Below are 21,087 nucleotides of genomic sequence, written 5' to 3' on the forward strand. Positions count from 1 at the left end.
CTCGTGTTTTTATTATATAACTATTTATGGAAGCCGAAACGGACGAAACGTAGTTTATATTTTATTTAGGTACCTACTATCGAGGCCGTTGGACTGTTATTGTCAGACATGTTAATTTTATATCATTTTCGGTGTAGCGGAGTGATTGTGAAACCCTAATGATTAATTACCGTTAATTACGCTGATATTAACCTTAATGAAATGAAATGGTAATTTCAGTTGGAATCATCTAAGAAAAACGCATTTAACTGATTTGCAAGACCGAAGTGAACCGTGATAGCTAGACAAGTAGACAGTTGAAATTTTCACAGATGATGTATTTCTGTTGCCGCTATAACAACAAATATGTACTAAAAAGTACGGAACCCTCGGTGGGCGAGTCCGACTCGCACTTGTCCGATTTTTGATTTAAGTATAGGTGTATGTATTCTCACGGAGCTCACACAGAGGCTTTAGGGAACACCTAGGTTAGGGAGCTTTGAGAGGGGGCACTTTGAGAATGACCGCTCTAGCAGGGCTCGGGTGTTTGATCTGATTAACTATTCCGTGAACTAAAAGCCCGATAATGTCCTTTTTGCTGATAAATCCGTATTCGTTCATGAAGTTTCGTTCCGCTCAAGCGACTGCGCTTTACCGGGGGTGTGAACGACCGTGCGATTCGCGCCACGACAGGTGGCCTGCGTAGACAAAGCATTCCATTCTACCACATTAGTGGGAAACTTACAACTTCCTTTTAAACCATTTTGTGGTTACAAAAGGTTTTGATTGGATTAATATTAAAATAGCCGGCTGTTCAGAGTGCGAATTGTAAACCGATCATGGGTCATGGGTTCAAATTCTCGTAACGCTTGTATTATGCCCCAGCACGTATTTTATTATGTCCCACTAGCATGTCTGCGACTTCGTCTGCGTGTGGGATGATGATGATGATTGATAAAAACTTTACTAGTATCTCCTTCCTCGGACCTCGAACTTATCTCCTTACCAAATCTCGTCTCAATCGGTCTAACAGTTTAAGGTGGTTCGCTTTTCATACAAAATTCAATCAAATCTCATTAAGTAACTACACAGTATTAGTACACAAATATTTCCGCATTTATCTTCTTTCGAATATTCGTTTGCGCGAAATTAACAGGAAAACAATGTTTCATACAGAAATCATGCAAAAATCATAGTTAACTTTTCATCAATTTTACGTATGTGTGTGTCACAAATGTCGTGTACAGATACATTTGCGACGTTGCCATACCATTTCCGACGTTGCCGGGCTGACCACGGCTCGAATTTGGAGTGCCGTCATGTTTAGTGCAATTTTGTTGACACTGATATTTGACAGGTAGTTAATTGACCTAAGCGAGAAGTTCGTCAGCTTAGCTAAGAACTATCATGGCGTGTTATGCAAACAGTCGCTTTTTTGCTTGCAAACGGAAGATTCCCGGTTCGATCCCCAGTCATTGTATGCTGGAACATAACTTTTTGTATTTTTGTTACACCTACATTTCGTATTGTTTTTTTATTTTTATTTAATTTTTCTTATTATCATAAATCGATTATTAAGTATAGGCTACACGTATTCTTTAATTTTTACAAAGATAATTAGAAATTATACTCTTCCTAATCTCTCTGATTTTTACAATCAGGACATCCTCACTGCAATAAAAACCGGGCAAGTGCGAGTCGGACTCGCGCACGAAGGGTTCCGTGCCATAATGCAAAAAAAAACAAAAAAAAGCAAAAAAAAAACGGTCACCCATCCAAGTACTGACCACTCCCGACGTTGCTTAACTTTGGTCAAAAATCACGTTTGTTGTATCACGGGAGCCCCATTTAAATCTTTATTTTATTCTGTTTTTAGTATTTGTTGTTATAGCGGCAACAGAAATACATCATCTGTGAAAATTTCAACTGTCTAGCTATTACGGTTCGTGAGATACAGCCTGGTGACAGACAGACGGACGGACGGACGGCCGGACAGCGAAGTCTTAGTAATAGGGTCCCGTTTTACCCTTTGGGTACGAAACCCTAAAAAGAAGTGTATAAAATTTCCTGTGGTTAAAAATAATGGATTTTGTCTATAAATGAAAAACACAATTATTACTATAGTTTGTTTTTTTTAGCATTAGAAATAAGGTAAACAATCTTGACGTGTCTTTTAATTGAAAAACACATTTTAAAAATAAGTTACGGCAAATATGTGACAATTATAAATCTAATACGATCATTTATATTCTTCTGCTTTCATAAGTAATCGTTTTTGATTTTGTAAAACCTGATAACACTGAGTATGTGGGGGAAGCGCTGCTGGCCTAGCGGAAAGCAATTCGGAGGTCGCGGGTTCTAACCCCGGCTCGTACCAATGATTTTTCGAACTTTTGTACGAAATAGCATTTGATACCTACCTATTTATACACCGATACCTATTTTTCGGTGAAAGAAAACAATGTGAGGAAACCGGACTAATCCAAATAAGTTTACTCTCTGGGTTGGAAGGTCAGGGCAGTCGCTTTCGTAAAAACTAGTGCGCATGCCAATTCTGGGATTAGTTGCCAAGCGGAGATTGAATAGCTGGGAGACCGACCAAAGCTTACAAAACATAAAAACTCAAAAATGCGCGTTTTCTCATAGACCTAGCTAAGAGATCAAACCCTTTATAGCAAATTTCATCGAAATCGTTAATAGAGCCGTTTCTGATACCATCCAAATATATAAATAAATAATTATATATCTAATAATTGCTCGTTTAAAGGTAAGATAACACAAAGGAGAAACAAAAAGAAATTACCTACTCGCACCAGTCTTGAACCCCAATCCTCTTGCACGTATTTCCACGAACATACCGTTACGCTATTGCAACATACTTACGTTGTGTGAAATTGTCTACTACAAGGATCACGGAAACACTGTTTGCATGTGTGAGTAATAGTAGGAAAAAGCGTGACAGCAACACTCCGTCAAATTAAAAAGGTGGTTTTTGCACAATGAAGTATTCAATGTTTTATTTAATAGTTCAATATTTACTTAAAGAGTGCGCGAAACATACTTTTAAGTATACAAATACCAAGACCATTTCACAAAAAAATAAAATCTGAAATTTTGCAGAAGTGGTGCCATCTAGCGAGAGTTAAGTTTTGAGTAACCTAGGCGAACCACCTTAAGTGTGAAGATATTAACAAAAGTTACTTTACATTAGTAATTTAATAGGGATTAAAATTTTTCGGCGGAGATATGTATAGGAAAATATCGTGAAGATATCGGAATAATCTCAACAAGGTGTATGTGTCTGTATTCACTATTTGTGCTCCGGTATCGGAAGGATGGAATTGTCAATTTAAAATCCGTGAATATCAGATAAAAGTTTATTTAAAGTTTCACAATTGTTATATCAAAACTTGAGTTAACACTTAAGGTCAATTATATCAATAAATTTAGCAAAAACTGTTACAGTAATTTACAAGTGTGATTACACTTTTGGGAAACTAACCGGGCAGGTCGCAAGGCGGGGACAACTGGCGAGGCCCGCGCCTCGCGGCTTGCATCTAGAATGCGTTGTCAGCATTCCAGGCCGCGTAGCCAACCTGCCAATCGCTAACGCTAGGTAGCGATCGAAACGCAACTGTCACTGTCGCACTTATAAGGAAGAGTGATAGAGAGACACAAAGCGTTTCGTTGTCGAAGCGATAGCGAGTGTCACCTTGGCTAGGCCGGCTGTTATATTGTGTCCCTACAAAGGTGTACAATTTGCGTACGAAGCCCTAGGGTAGTTAATCAACCCCTGCCTCCTCCTGGGCCCGAATTCCCCTAAACATACCTACTCATTCGCAAACAGGCCTAACGCATACCTACTCATTCGCTTCTTCAGCCCCAGAACATTCGCACCTTGTGCGCGAACTGTTATTGCCCTGGGTTTTAAGGTCAGATTAGACGTTAAAAATTGAATTCTGAAAATTTTGTGGTAGAAACTGATGCCTACGCAAATTTTTGGGATTAGATGGCCAAGCAGGCCCTGATTTTGGCTAGGGTGCAAACGGGAAAGCGTTGTAATGAGGGGATATCCTGAAACATTGCGAAGGTACTCGTATGTCCGGGTCACACATTTTATTGTATGCTTAAGCAGTTTGCGTCTTTCGGGAATTTTTGAACTGCACCCTTACAAGCGGGATACATTTTTTCAGTACTTGAGGCGCAAATAAGAAAATCTCGATATACCTATATTAACTGGGTCGTTAACTAATGTTTTGTCCACAGAAGTGACCTTTTTTCTGAACTGTGTTTGATCCGTTCACTTCCCGTATCCGGCCTATTTTATCCTTGATTGTGTCAAATTCTTGAAAATTGATTCGATTTTCTATCTATCGAACATTATTTAATCGTCCTAACCGCGTAATTAACAACCAATTTCAATTAACAAATGTCTTATTAGCTCTCGGAACAAATCATTCCATGGCGTTAGATTGGTTTCCATTGTTCCTGACTATCTGACCGTCCCTGAGGATACATTCCCATTGCACACTTGCAAGCGAGTGCTGGTAAACCAGTTTAAATGTTTCTTTGTGATCCCTAACGGCTGTGTGTAGTCAGAGATGCTTAATTGGTAGTGCCGTGGTTAGGCAAGTAATGAGAATAAATCCAGGTTGGTTGTGCAACATAATGCAGCAGGAATTTCACGGAAACTCAATAAAATTCAATTTTTACCTAACGGTAAGCTACGCGTCTCAGCTAGTTACAGTAGTTGTGCTCGGCATTGCCTAAATTATAATCACAAAGAGAGTAGAGTCCGCCTAAGCTAACTTTGTATCGAAATTGCAGCAACGAAGTGTGGCATCAGCGTCACCACAATCGACTTACTTTTTATAGGACTTTAACGTTTAGGTATATAGTGACGCTTGCTTAGTTTGTAGCAAAGTGAGCATGAGCTGTCGATGTCGAAGCAGATAAAAAAATACATATTAGGAGATAGTTTTAGGCCTGCGAATGGACAAACACTCAGACGAACTCGGGAGCAGACGCTTGTTTGGCAATAATTATGCCAGATAGAAAGGCGAATTAATTCAAACGATATCGTGGATTAATGGACGATTGTTTACCTAAATAAAATACAGTCAGCAACAAAAAAACCCTAAATGTTTTTTTTTTATTTACAAATACTTATTTCTTTTTTATAAACATAATACTAGGTAGGTAGGGGATGGCCGCATCTAGTTGCTATCTCCAACTATCTCCTAGTGAGTATTATATTCTTTAGTTGCTATGTTATACCTACTAGTAGATAGCTGGTCGTTTTTTAAAGAGGCCGCCTGACAATATCAGCCTGTCAGTTGTTCGGAGCTGTCAAATGGTGCGTTTAACTGACAGGCTGATATCGGGCGAAGTAATGAGTGGGCCCCTTAAAACGACAAATGCAATACGGTACAACTGTAAAACGTTCTATACAGAAAGAAGCGCAAGCTGCTGTTTTTCGCATACAGAAACCTTAAATTCGATTCAATTTGTTTTATTTCCGAAGCAGCAAGCAACTTGTTGACTTCTGATTCGTTTAGGTTACTTTTTGTACTAAGTTATGGTCAATATTGACAATTGAGATTGAGGCCTCCGATTTACTCCGCTCTAAAAGCACGTACTACTTAGTAAATATTATACAAAAACTATCGAGAGAATGTTAGGTTAGTTTTACGTCAGTATACTTACTGTCGTTAATCTTGCATTAGGGTATGGGTATACAGTGTGGAAAAAAATAATGGGCCCTGGAGGGAAAGTACCTTAAAACGTTAAGTAAGCTCATTTTAAAAGAAGAACGCTGTTATTTTTAAAAAGAAATAAAACTGCTTTCAAAGCATAGACCTAGTATTACATAGATGATCTATAGGCGTGCCTCCGCGAGGGACAAAACATACGCAAAGCGACAATATTAAAAACACGTTTTAACATTCCTGACAACATACCAAAAACAATCTACGTAATTCGGTCGCGTTATTTGTTGCCCACCATAAACCATACTAAATTTTTGGCGGGGAACAAACAAAAAGTGAGACTGTAACAAGGACAAGCAGTAATACCGCTTTCTCTGCTACTCCTACTGAAATTTCCATAAGTGCATCTCGTTCGGTCGTTGGGCCCCTCCCCCGTGTCATCTCTATATTATTGTACCTCCATGTTTCAAATATATATGATAGTTGGTATTATATCGGAAACGGGTCGAATAACTAAAACTCGAATTGGACTGTAGCTTTCCGAAAAATACATAACAAAAAGAAATACTTGAGAAAAATTCTGAAACTACATATTTTTAGACGTATGAAAATATTTTTAACCCTTTTCAGAATCAAGCATTTTATTCGTGGTAAACTTAAAGCTAAGCTAAGCTTTTAAATGTCAATGGCTTTTAAATATAACATCAACATTTCATATGTAAGAACCCCGTTAGCGATTTCCACTTAAAATACTATTAAAGCGCTTAACAAAGACTTTTATTTGCACAAAGCATCGCGATCGGTGTGTCTGCCTACTTAGCACGTCATTATGTTTCAACTACTTAGATTTGACTTCAGTCTCATAATGTACCGTACTTTAATAGAGTGTTTTGGCGCAGAAAGGAGTGCTGGTGCGTCGGTGGAGAAATTTCTGAGATATTTTGAGTTCCGGGGAAAAACTCATCCCGGAAACCAAACCATGCCTTAAAGGGGTGAAGAGGGGGACGGAATTTGTTAAGGAACTGGTATACCTATGGATACCTAATTCTACGTAGACGAAGAAGGTTACAAATATCGTTATTATTTAGAAAAATATTACTTTCCATCGTTTTTATTAAGGTGAAAAATATTAGTACAGTTTGTGCCCAACAATTTAAGGGAGATTTAAATATCTTGCATCTAAAACTTCCATGTCAAATTCGCATGGCCCAGTTAGACTAATAACTTTCTTAGAGTGCCAAACAGCTACGTAAGGAATCAGGGCATTTTAGCGTGAAATATGGCAAGGTTGTTTTCACACGGAGTACGTGTTGGTCAGTATCGGTCACCGGGCCAACTACAACGCAATTTCAACCATAACGGTTACCGCTGTGACGGTAATCTCGATGCAAGTATTGTCATTTGTTATAAGCTTAATAGCTGCTGTGTAACTTTTTTAAAAGTTTGTTATGTGTATAATTTCATTTATGTCAAGTTGGTTAGGTCATAAGGTGGCGAACGCTCCAACGCGCAAGTGAATGTGTGTGAATTGTTGGGACAGCAACAACTTATTGGCGTAATGTCAATGTTAAGTTTAAGTCGGTTAGCCCAAAGTGGTAGAGTCTGTGCGGAAAGAGTCGTGGAATGTATGGGGTCCAGTAGATTCACGACTCCTTCTCTTGCCGCACAGACTTTAAACCCTCCAACGCGCATGGCACAGTCACCATCAGACATATATGTATGTCGGCGGCCGATCGTAAGATCAGGCATATCGTGAAACGTGAAAATCTTTGACTCGTTCCGTGAGTCGACGGAGCCCCGCGTATCCTATTTCTGGGGAGTTAGCCCTTCCGAACATCCGAAATATCCGAACAAAGCCTGTTACCAAGACATTATTTGCTTGTTCAGATATTTTAGAGTAGGTAGGTTACCTTGGCCGCAGCTCTCCGATGTCTCTGTACCAAATTTTATAAGACTCCGTCTAAATTACATCTGCACTATCTGCAGTTAAATATATTTGACAGCACTATTTAATTATTGGAATATAGGGATTTTGGTGGTAATAAAGTCATAAAAGATTTGGTACGTAGGTACTCGTACCAAAAAAAAATACTCTTAAACACTCTTAGTAGACGTAGGTCTACTCCACTCCACATAAATTCCCAAACTTTTGGACGGCAGCCCTTGTAGTATAAATTTAATTTGCAGACAGACTAACTCAGACTATTTCATCAATCATTTATTAATAATAAAATACTGGCGATTAATAGTCGCTATAAAAAAATACACCTTAGAATGACAATATTGGCATGTTACACAAATGTCAATAGAACTCGAATGACCTAGATTGTCAGACTTAGACGTAATTTCTTGTTGTGAATGTTTATTTGTATTTTATGTTTTTCAAAATTATTTGTGTAATGTTATCGGCCATCCCAACTACCTATAGTTTAGGAGTATTTTATTTTCGTTATTCATAACTTTTTTTCTTAATTTTAATGTTTTGCTCATGAAACTTCAATTTTCCATTCTTTAAAATTTAATAATATACATAGGTAGCTTTTTAAATTTACTATGCCAGGCCTGGGAATATTTAAGGACCTATTCCATGTAAGTAAATGCAGTTCAGAGGTTCCGTGAATAGTCATATTAATATTTGTATAAGTAGCTGGATTCACGAGCTTTCGAGAATATTCACGAGCTTTCGAGAATATATATAGGCGCAAATTTTGTGTGATAATTTTGACAGATCACTCAGATCAGGCTCAGTACAAGCAATGAATCAATTTTGGTAGCACGCCACTGAATATACCAAATATAGGTACACATATTGTGATTCAAACCATAAAAATTCGGCAGCTTCTCATATTTTTTAAGGATATTGAAACTTACCAAAACTTTCCAAAACAGAAATTTTCATGATATTTTTCAGAAATATCTAAGAATACCCACCTTTTAGGAATTTTTTCGCTACTTGCACATGAGACTGAATCACTGAATTCAAAATTAGCGTCGTCCATTGCTGTGACACCATGAAAACTGATAAGCGCTGTAATTGTTTCAGTTTTTAGGTCTGCGCGTTTATGATTAACTGTATTGGCATAATTTTTGCATTAAAATTAATATTCAGCTCAATGACAGTAGGTACAGTCACCTGCAATAATATGTTACACAACGAAGGCCTCAAAAATATCTGACACGATCTTATTTCTAGAGCCATTAAGAGCCTGTCACATATTTTTGCGGCCTTCGAAGAGTAACATATTATTGCAGGTGACTGTACTCATTGTGCGTACAGTTATGTATTGTGTTTATTTAGGTATTTATATTGAACCTGATCCTGGCGGTCTACCATAAGTTGCGCGCGAGTCCATACTTGAAGTCGCGCTCGATGTACTTAAGAAGTCGCGAGCGAGAACGCAGCTCATGCTAGCAGTCTGATATACTTAATACAATTTAACTAGCATAATATATATTATATTATCATCAGATGGATCATGAAAACCACTTACCAGTCCAAGTGAAACCCAAACCCGGGGCCCAGCACGACTGCCTCCGCACCAGCGAGAAGATCCGTTTACTCCTCGCCAAGTTTCCTTCCGCGAAACCGATACACGATCTGCCCAGTCTTGGATATTCATGCGTAACTACATATCACCATACATTAAAATTATTTTCTTTTTAATGTCTTTCCTGGTGCGCTTGTGTTTGTCTGTAACGAGCTTTTGGCCCTGGATTTAAACAGGATAGAGTCTGTGAGGAAAGAGAAGAGTTCGTGTGTGTGTGTGTGTGTGTGTGTGTGTGTGTGTGTGTGTGTGTGTGTGTGTGTGTGTGTGTGAGTGTGTGTGTGTGTGTGTGTGTGTGTGTGTGTGTGTGTGTGTGTGTGTGTGGTGTGTATACATTCTATGACTCTTCTCTTTCCGAACAGACTACTTGAATTATTTTTGTTAAAGGCCGAGCCACACCGGCTTGCGTGTGCGTGACGTGCGCGTGTGCGTGCGCTAAAATGTTGGAGCCGCACACGCACACGTCACGCAAGCGTTATGCCATCTCTCATAAGGATCTGTATACTATGCACGTCACGCACACGCAGCCGGTGTGCACAGGCCTTTAATGTGGATATTAGAGAAAAACTTACTCATTTAAAAATCCACTATCTAAATAAAAAAAAATATCTTTCACTATCCCAATTATAACCCTAAACTATTCTTCAAGTACCAAACAATATTTTAACGTCTCCAGGACATCGTCTGTGGAAAATGTACAGCCACGATTTCCAAATCTAGTTCCCACCCGATACCACAGTTTCCCGACAACGACCTGGACACAGAAATGATTAATGGCCGGCCAGGAAATGATCTGGCCAGGACACAGCCCAACAGTATCAAGAAGAAGAAGGTATGTGACCATTATTAAAAGAATAAGGAGCTTTCTCTCTCTCCCTCTTATCTTAGCGTTTAGCTCCATTTGTGTTCCAGCTGCTGGTTTTTTTAAGGAATGCTTTAGTTCGTTTTTTTTAGCATTAGAAATAAGGTAAACAATCTTGATGTCTCTTTTAATTGAAAAACACATTTTAAAAATAAATTACGGCAAATATGTAACAATTATGAATCTAATACGATCATTTATATTCTTCTGCTTTCATAAGTAATAGTTTTTGGTTTTTAAAAAGCGTTTTCAATTAAAAGACACGTCAAGATCGCTTACCTTCTTGCAAGTTCTTTCTAATGCTAAAAAAAACGAACTATAGGTATAAAAAAATAGGTAAAAAAAAATATATATACAAGGCGACAAAGTGCCGAATTGTTATTGCATTATCATAGCACGCGCAGGCGTAGATCTACCTGCTGATCATGAAAATTGCGACATTTCCACATGGTAAAATAAAATTTCAGAAATTTTGTCATATAATAGGTATGGATGGGGAACGAAATTTTCAATTTCCATAATGAAAGTTTCCTTTCTTTTTAATGAAGTTTTCCGGAAATTTTTGAGGACTTTTTGGAAACTTCCTTAACTTGCACATCTGTAGGTGACATACCTACCTAGGATGTTAAATTTATAGTTTCCATCTGACATATTAGATAGATAGATAGATAGATAAAAACTTTATTCGTTTCCACAACATACATGGTACATAGATGAAAGAAGACATGCAGCTTAAAATTATCATAAAAATTAATTTACAAATCTTAAAGTAGAAGAAAAATAAAACAAATGCAAAACCATGTGTCGTGGCAGAGAATAGGCGCTGGCTCAGCATGGTGATGCGGCAAGCCACATCGCTGATATTCTGCCAGGACCTTTTACAATAATGAAAAGACTGTACAACGCTTAATTCTTATAAATCTAACTTAACTAAGGTAATGATGCTCATGTTGTGTGTTGTGTGTCTACTGTCACGTGCTTCTGTGTATGAGATGTGGTAATATCCGTTCCCGGACTTGTTTTATATTATTATTGAAATTAAATTTAGATGTTACCCTAAGATTTTACTAAAATTTGAAATTGAACATAAATATAAAAGAGACTACATCATTTAGAAAGGAGATTCAGCCTTGAAGTTTTTGATGGTTTAAAAGGTGTAATCGATATTTAAATTTAAAATTGGATTTATTTTTTAAATGTCGTATTGGCGGAGGAATGTTGTTCCAACATTTTGTTGCACGGTAGCGGAAACTCCCTTTAAAAGCAGCGGACCTGTGTTTAGGGACTTGTAGCACGGCTGCTCGTGACGCTCTAGGTTGGTGGTGGTTGTTAGTGAGCCATACAAGTTTTTTAAATAAATAGGTGGGCAATTTAGTCTGTATGGTGTCAAAAAGTAAGCACGCGAACATAAGATCCAGGCGGGCGGTCATTTTTAAAAGACCTGAGTTATTTAAGTATGGTGTAACGTGAGCCCGGGGAGGAACTTTAAAGCAATACCTAGTGCACGCATTTTGCACTCTTTGAATAAGACGCTTTGAGCGAGCAAGAAGACATGGACCGTAAGCAGTGAGGCAATAATTAAGTTTGGATAATACCAGGGACTCACAGAGTCTTATTCGAAGTTGGACACTGAGAAGGTTCCGGAAATTGTACAATACTTTTAGGCGATAAAGGCAGTTCCGAACAGTTTCTATCACGTAATTTTCAAAACGTAAATTTGTGTCAAACAGTAGTCCAAGATTTCGGGCCTCATCCACACGATCAACTGTAACGTCATTGACAATGATACTTGGGCGCTTACTAATGATAGCCTTAGTCTGATTTATAGACCCCAGAACCATAAATTTTGATTTTGATGGATTTAGCACAAGACAGTTTGTCGAGGACCAGTCCGACAATCGTTTTAAGTCGTCGTTAACCTTCGCGATTGCTGCAGCAGTATCATTGGGGTGAAAAGATAAGAAAATTTGCAAATCATCGGCATAAAGCTGGTATTTACAATGTTTTATACAGCTGATGATGTCGCTACTATACAGGATGAACAAAAGAGGTCCTAAAATGGATCCCTGAGGCACTCCTCTTTTCACCTGGCATGGACTGGACATTGAGGAAACCCCGTCTGTTTCTGTTAATTTGACTATTTGTTTACGGTGTTTGAAATAATTGGAGAACCAACGTATTGAGTTATTATCAAAACCATAATGGCGTAATTTCGAAAGTAAAAGATTAATATTGATACAGTCAAACGCCCTCGAAAAATCCAGTAAAACCATTATTGGAGCGGCGACAAGGTGTTCACAAATATCTGAACTAAATCTCTCTTATCGAGACGTTAATTTGCGTGTTCAGATATTATAGAACATTTTTACACAAATATGACTAAGCTCCACGGCCACGGCAAGCTCAAGAAGGCTTGTCTTGTGGGTACTCAGACAACGATATATATAATATATAAATACTTAAATACATAGAAAACAACCATGACTCAGGAATAAATATCTGTATCATCATACAAATAAATGCCGTTACCAGAATTCGAACCCGGGACCATCGGCTTCATAGCCAGGGTCACTACCCACTAGGCCAGACTGGTAGTCAAGTGTGTCAAGAATATGTGATGGGAAATGTAGTAGAGGTAGGTATATTTTTATGTACTTGTAAGTGTATTGTATGTAGGTACAGCCTATAAGCGCAGCCTAAATGTCAAACGCTAAACAAATGAGTGCAAAATGACCGATTGTCTAATTGGCGGACGATACGATCACCGAGCTATGGTCGTGCCTCCGGGTCGTGCCTGTCTATCGTCCATCGGCCTGACGCCTCTTCAGATGTATACAGTCAGCAATACAGCCGAGTCTAAAGCCGAGTCCATCTATACAGCAGTGGCGGCGCGTCAAACATATCCATAGGCAAGCTGGGGCTAATTTGGCTTACATATTTCCTTTACAACTCTGCTCAAACATCCAAAAACAGGTAAGCCGGTGGGAATCGGCTTTTCTAGACGCGCCGCCACTGCTATACAGTCCATTAGATAGGTAGGTATTTATTATCAGATTATTGGTAAAGGAAAACATCAGAGCATGCATGTCTGCGAAAAAATTTGCCGTAGTGAGTTGTGTGAGCTAAATATTACCGCATACTTACTACAAGACATAAGGGAGATATCATGGCGAAATTTTGCAGCGATTCAGTTGCGGTGCGGTCGCTGAGGGCCTACCGCGACCCACGTTCGACGTGTTGCCTCCCTGTTACATTTACGTACGAATTTACAAGTGCGACAGAGAGGCAATATAGAGGGGTTTTATACCTTCGAACACGTAAACTATCACGATAGAGCATCGACGTAGAATTTATTCAGTCGTGAGATACAATACCTACCTTTAAGTACCTACATACTTGCTTTACGCAAAACGTGTCAAAAGCGGGAGACTCAAGATGGACATGACATTAAATAAATATTAAGTTTTGGCAAAAATTTCATTTTTGGTACAAGCTTTTATCGCTGACTGTACTTTTCTTTCCACAGGCAACAAATGCTCATCAAGACAATTCTAAAAACCTCAAACACAATTAGGTTTCGTTGTTTTATCACAGAGTTCCTATGGCCACCTCCGGTCTCTATCATCAGATCAGCTCGATGGTACCATAATATTACATCGTCATCTGATTTATACATGCATGCAAAATTTTAGCTCAATCGCAAACCGGGAAGTGGATCAAATTTAACTTGCAAGATTTGATTACAGACAACGGTCAGGTGAAACTAAATAAAAGCTTGTAAAATGAAATAAATGAGTGCTTGTGTGGACGCAGCTTTTCATGTCCCTTGTATCTCACACAAAACAATACGGTCGAGTTGACAATAGTTACGTGCAGATTTTCCTTGTCTGTACTGTTGGAATGTCTTGCTTGTTACCGATGGAATTCGGTGCATGCTTTAAGGTGTGACTATGAAAGATGTGACGGGTTGATTTATTTTCACAACAATTTAGGTGAAGGAATAAAAAAAAAAACTGTGATTTACGGGTAGATAGACGGACGGACTGACGAACTATAAGGGTTCCTTTTTTGTCATTTAAGCTACGGAATCCTAGAAAGATTATTGGTCAGCATTTCACTAAGTATATTTAACTAGTTCTTGACAGCTTATGACTTGACTGCGTCGACGACAATATGGGCTCATACGAGGTCATCGGTCATCTCACCTGTCCAATTGAGTTCAATTCAATTCGAAATGCATTAAGTCCTAGAAAGTTCAAAGTGGAATTGTGAAAAGTACCGTCATATAGTTCATGCGGTGACTGGCCAAGTTGAAGTTGTGATGGTTCAAACCGTCAATAAATAAAGTAAAGTTGACCCTCGACATCGGTTAAATCAAATCTAAATCATTGCACAACCCCACTGTAATCTGATGGCAACTAACACTTCGTAACAATGCCGCCGCTCTCTGAAAAATGTGTAAATATTGGTTCGCATTATAGTTTATTTGATATTTTTGGAGTTTTTGTTAGGAATAGTCGTGGGCGATATCATCGGGGCTGTAAATCTAAATTGCAGACGCATGGGGTCAGGGCATCCAATATAAATGTGAGATTTAGATCCATATTAAGTATGAGTAATTATAGATCAAGTCTATAGTGGTTTTCCGCAGTATGACGCCGGGTACAATGGATGAACAGAGTCAGAGCGTTTTCACATTGCCCGATCCGATATCGGTTGAATGCATTTAATAAATATTTATTGCTAAAATACACATTAGCGGCTTTATTGCCAAAAAATGTGGACTTCGTACCACAGGGCACTTTCTAACAGTTGTCTATCTCATCGGGGGCCATCCGACATCCGATACCGGATTGACACTTGTGATAATTTCAGACATGTCGGTGCCCCCCGGCAGCTATTGGACCGATAACTTTTGTTTGTGTGCGTATGTGGTATGTGTAGGTACGAATAAAATGCGCTCGAGTATTTAGCAAGAAGATAGGGTAAGTGAGCCACATATTAAGGGCCATAAGGGGTCATCAGAGAGTGGATCAGCTACACTCTAAAAACGCGAATTTAAAAACGCCTATCTAGAGCACACAGTCGCCGTGGCTGAAATTAGTCAGGAGAGCATCATCATAATCAGGTATAATGTTTCCCCTTGAAGCAGGCCGGGTCGGCACGCCCCAGTACCTACACCCGGCGGCCTGACATTGTGGATACTATTCCTATATCCGATATCGGATCGGACAATGTGACAACGCTCTCAGGGGTCGTGACGACGTTCGTTCCCGAGGCAGTTCCCAGCGGCAGAAACCGAGATTTATTCGTGCTTACGTAATATCGTATTTTTCGTAGAATGCAGGAGTTATTGCAAAGTTAGGATTTATGTACTTTCGTTTTAGAGAGATTTCCTTTGACGATAAGTTGTGAATGTGAAGTCGCTAATGTCGCTATATATAGTATGTTAATAATTATATTGAAAATTCAGCTACTTAGCCAAAATTAGTTAATAAAAGTACAAAATATATCGAACTAGGTTTTATTTCTAACGGTTAGGAATAAGGGTTTCATACCGATAATGTTTATTTGGCAAAACGATTGAACTAGATATAAATAGTTAGGGAGGCGAATAGGGGAATTTTCGGCAATACTCGAGCGTGGCAGTTTAAGATATGAGAGATACCTTAGACCTAATAGAACAACCTTGTAAAGTATTTAGCTCTATATGTAGTGACGCGCGCCTAGGATAGACGATCAGATTAGTAAAAAAAATTGGATAGTCTGAAATACTCGAGCGCGTCAGATTAAGATATTGGGGGTTGATTTTAGTGTTTAAAGACTAAATTTAACTAATCTGACGATAATTCCTTGACGCCGCCGAGTTATAGGGTCGCGAACTTGTAAAAAAAAAACGTTAATCCGGCATTCTCGAGCGCGATTTTTTTATTTTTTATTTTGAAGAATATAATCTAAAACTTACTAAAAATACAAAATCTGCCGGTTTCCGCATGACCGGAAGTGTGGAGGAGCCATTTCGTCTTCCTAAGAACGCGTTGCGGCATATAAGTCGCGAACGATACATTTTACAAAAAAAAAGTTTAAATAAACAAAAAAGGTAATTTTATTTTACACAAAAAAGGTCTCTTTACATTTTTGTCCAAAGTTATAACTTTTTGACTTGAAGCATCATAAAAACTCAAACTCCCGGTTTTTTGAGTATATCGGGAATCAATTGCCCGATGCGTATGAAAATGTTGTTGTATCGCCGGATATTCTGGGCAACGAGAATGACACTGAGGACAGCAATGACGAGACGCTTGATTCAGGTAAATTTTTGTACTTCTATAATATTCTTTCAACAAAATTACTGAATAGAAATAATTGTTACGGATGTTGCAGGCACTCAGCAGGGAAGAATTGTGGATGAGGAGCCACAATATGAAAGTTCCAGTGAAGAAGAAGAAGAAGATGAATTGTATTGAGCAAAAATGTAAAGATCATACATAACAATACAATTATAATCCAATTTTTATATCATTTCATTTTTTTATACAATAAATAATACACTTCGTACTACATTTCATCTACATTTACGTTGCTTGTATCTATCGCTTTATTGTCATTCTTAAATTCCCCGTTTTATCAAGGAGAAAGAAAGGAAAAAAAAGAAACCAAAAAACCTTTTTCGGTCAGATTAAGAGAACCCACCAACATTTTTGTCAGATTAAAAAAATATGCTTTCAGGATACCGAGATAAACCTCCCCTATGAAAATCTGACGCGCTCGAGTATTTCAAAAAAACTATTTTTTTTTGCATTTTCAAAAATTCATCGTAACTTATCGTCACGCCGAAATCGTCAGTTTTTTTTAAAGGAAGCTTCCTTGGGGCCTACTTAACACCCCTTCCGAAAATCTGACGCGCTCGAGTAAATTTTTTTTTTTTGCATTTTTGACTACTTTATATGCCTACCCCCACCACGCAAACCGGCAGATTAGTATACCGTTGTTATCAGAGGCACTCGGGGCATACGTAGTATGAATATCTGACGCGCTCGAGAATGCCCAAGTAACTGTTTTTTTTAACATTTTTGAAAAACCGTACACGCCAAACCCACCGCTAAAATGGTTTTTGCCATACGAGCTTTTCTTTTCGAAATTATTTTATCTTTCGATTTTGATAGGTCTCGACGGCGCCGTTGAATTACGCCATTTAGCTACCTCGCCTCCCTAACTAAAAGGTATGTACATGTAGCTACATAATTGCAAAGATAGTTTATGAACGAATTTCTTTCATGAAGTCACATCAACCCAGAAAACATCATCATTAACAAATTGGAAGCACTTATTAATACAAAATCTCAAACAAAGATCTCAAAGCATAAGTATGCAAGTATGCAATATATGTAATAACACAGTCCGATGAACTCATGGAATCTGTTTACTATTCTTTGCTAAATCTATGTAAGTATACCTTTGAAATAACATATTTAAATCTTTTGTTTGCTATAACAATACTTTATAGCGTTTTGATAAGCATTTTACTTGGCGGATGGACGCCGGAAGGAACGAAGGCTTCTGGACTTTTATTGCAATTACTCTTAAATGCCAAGCGCTTGGCTTTATATGAACCAGCCGGCCTAGCCAAGGTTACAATCGCTATCGCTTCGACAACGAAAAGCATTATGTCTCTCTATCACACTTCCATATTAGTGCGACAGTGACAGTTGCGTTTCGATCGCTACGGAGCGTAAGCGATCGGCATCTTGGCTACGCGGCCTGTATATGTGATCTCCGATATTTAGATTACGATTCTTTTTGTACCTACAGACGACGTCTAATATATGTTTACATTTTTCGCCTTATTACAAAGGAGTAAGGTGCAAAAGCGTAAACATATCTTTGATGTCGATTGTACTCTTACTTGCTCGGTTGCCTACTTCCAAAATATCTTTGCGAAACTAAGTCACATAATGCTAGATATTCCTTTAGTAAGTAATATAATTAAAAATATGTTTTATTTAGTCACATTGCAAAACGTCTCGATCGCAAAATGCCCAAAGATCCGCAAGCTCGTTCATGTATTGAAAAAAAAAATACAATTACAATGTGAGTTATTGTAAACATTTTGTAGATCAGGCATTGTAGGTTGGGTCATTTTGCGAGCGGGGTATTTTGTGGACAGGATGACATGGCCACCGCCATACAGAAGATGCGTTTTTCGAATAGGACAAAGGAACATTTTGGAAGTTCATACTTACAATGGTTGACGAGGCGATAAGCACGGTAAATAATAGAACAGCAGCCCTGCCATTTGATATCACTTACGCGATAAAAGTTAAAGTAATTGTTTACTTATTTAAACTTAATGTAAACCTTGTTTGTTTAATGAGGTTACTGCTCGTTAAGCGTAGATTTAATTAAAGCGTATGTAACGCGTGATAGCGATCTCTCTAGGTTAAGTGTACAGTTTGTTTTGAACGTGCGATATGGATTTGGGTTAGGTATCGGAGCGATCTAGCTTTGCCGAAAATTTATCGCGTATTTAGATATACAAACATACACCAAGTACGACCGGAACTCCATCGTATCGTAATTCACATAGGTTTGAAAATAACATGCGTAAAGCTATAATTTGCAACTGAAAATTCGTGCTACCAAATAAACACACATGCATATGTTATTACGTCTTTTGTTTTCTGCAGTTTTAGGTTATCTTGAGCGGAGGATTTTAGAGCCATATTAATTATATGTACTTACCTAGATAGGCTAGTGATGATATGGTAGTATATTGATACCTACGAGAATTGCGGCCAATGTTTTATTTTATACAACAAAATTATAGCTAAAACAACAAAATTGGTGTCGTGGAAAATCTCGATGGCGTTGGCGAGATGATCTTGACGCGTTTGATAGGAACTGGGGGGAGATGGGTCAAGACCGGGACGTGGAAATAGCCTTTGCCCAGAAGTGGGACACTCATATTAACTTCGCTGGCTCAGCGACCCGAAGTGGATCTTGGCCTCCGACACTAGATTTCGCCATTCGTTCCTGTCCTGTGCGATCTGAGGCCATTCAGCGGCTCTCTACACACTCTAGCAGCTAGCTACTAGGCTGATATAAATAATTCTCGTGTGCTGCAAACTACTTTTGTTGCACAGAGACTACAGGGCCAAGTATGGAATGCAGTAACCGAAGTAGTGCAGCTGGTGCAGCTAGTGGTGACGGCCACGGCATTTGCACTGTACTACCTCATCTACGGGTGGATGCAGTTAGTCTACCACGGGCTGCGGGTCGCTATGTTCTTTAGAAATTCTGACACGTATGTAAACAAATCTCTTATGGCACCTCTACACGATGGGCCAGCGCCGGTCACTCCAAGGGACGCAGCCATGCGGTAGAATGAGATATCAATATCAATTGCTCCCTCTAACGCATAAATGCGTCCCTTGGAGTGGCCGGCGCTGGCCCATCGTATAGAGGAGCCATTACGTGGCATCTCACTCATCCGCATGAATGCCAACACTGCCATGCACGTATATGGGGCATCATCTATGAAAGAGGACCTCATTGTCGATGGCGTTTACACCAGCAGCGTAGCCCGGCATTGTATTTATAACGGAGCATCGTTAATAATGGCGTAAGCGCCATCGACAATAAAGTCCCTTTTCATAGATAACGTTACATATTTTAATGTCTCGCTGGATCTACCTCTACAGAAAATGGACCCTAGAAGGGTGTAACCTTGTAACAAACAGAGACATACTAATATTAAGCTAATTTTACGGATTCATTCACGTATTTTTAGTCACTTTTGAAACACAAACATGACGTTTCATTCTTTCTTTCATTATTTAGTGCTCTCCGCATAAGGTTATCCATTTTAAAAAACAAAGGTATAAAAGGATATACGTTTAGTTTTTGCTATATATTATAATAATATAACATAAGTATTTATTTTTCAGGCCGACGAAGATTATGCTTGGGGTGGTTGGTGTCATGTCGATCGTCGTGGGGTGCAACATGCTCCTGCGCATACGTAAGATCTACTCTTACATCCTGCGATAAATCTGGATTTTTTGATGCGGTACATTTTTTATGTCAGCCTGTCTAGGTAATCGTTAATGGGTTCACAATGTAAATTATTTTTTTTTTAATTAAAATATGTTCCTATTAGTATATAGTAGTTACTTATTTTCTCCAAAACTTAAGTAGGTATGTAGGTTTATAATTATAAAATTTAGTACCTACCTAATTATGTCGATAAATATGTATTTATCTCTAACTATGTAGTTAGGGACCTTAAAATATTGTAACAAAGATTCCTGAAAAAACAGTAGGTAATCTTACAAGTTTCATTGACTTTTATCTTACTTAAAAATTATCCACACCTCAACTCAAATAATTATATTGGTATTGGGTATATTCCTGCCCTATAACACAAGTTCTCATATAAAATAAAATTTTGTAGCTTCACTAACGGGGTAGTTAATTAAATATTTCACTAATTGCTTCCCAACTGCCATTAGCGGTCTCAATAAACGGATTAACCGTAACGTCTCAAAACGCAGGGGTTTCGTTTTAGGAAGTGATTAAGGCATTCGCTTTTGTCCGAAGCATTTCGCGGTGAGGCTGCAACCAACAGTCTAACATTCGACAACAGAGAGCCGAGACGAGCGTACACCGCCCGCTCTCCGCGTCCGACTTTTCCCGCGCGCGGCTGAAATTTTACCGAACGCGTTCTTTATTCAATTTAAAAACTTAGTTTTGTTTTTAATTTACTTTTTTATTTGTGTTAGTGGCGATAGATTAGATGACAGTTTTATGACAAGTGAGAAACGCTAAGTGTGTGCAAAATGGTGTTAAGTGTGAGGTAAGTGGAGTATGAAATTTCAGGGAGTTTTTTTTATATTTTACTAACATACATACAATTAATGCTATTTTTATATGACTATATAATGAACGATTGGGTCATTTTATTTATATAAATATTTTTTTAAATTACAAATAT

General features: G+C 38.4%; 2 protein-coding genes across 2 annotated transcripts in view; both read left to right on the forward strand.

Moving 5' to 3' along the window:
• Positions 1-8,009: 8,009 nt before the first annotated feature.
• LOC134671073 (uncharacterized) lies at positions 8,010-20,241 on the forward strand. The gene is made up of 5 exons (XM_063528856.1): positions 8,010-8,276; positions 9,157-9,309; positions 9,909-10,064; positions 19,238-19,398; positions 20,042-20,241. The coding sequence occupies exons 1-5, from the start codon at positions 8,241-8,243 to the stop codon at positions 20,142-20,144; spliced, it is 609 nt and encodes a 202-aa protein (XP_063384926.1). The 5' UTR covers positions 8,010-8,240; the 3' UTR covers positions 20,145-20,241.
• A 429-nt stretch (positions 20,242-20,670) lies between these two features.
• LOC134671266 (cuticlin-3) overlaps positions 20,671-21,087 on the forward strand; it is a 51,789-nt gene continuing 51,372 nt past the window's right edge. Inside the window, exon 1 of the mRNA XM_063529078.1 lies at positions 20,671-20,949. Within this exon, the coding sequence (XP_063385148.1) occupies positions 20,933-20,949 (17 nt within the window). The 5' untranslated portion in view covers positions 20,671-20,932. The remainder of the gene's footprint in view (positions 20,950-21,087) is intronic.

This window comes from Cydia fagiglandana, chromosome 15 (assembly GCF_963556715.1).
Source record: "Cydia fagiglandana chromosome 15, ilCydFagi1.1, whole genome shotgun sequence".
NCBI lineage: Eukaryota > Metazoa > Arthropoda > Insecta > Lepidoptera > Tortricidae > Cydia > Cydia fagiglandana.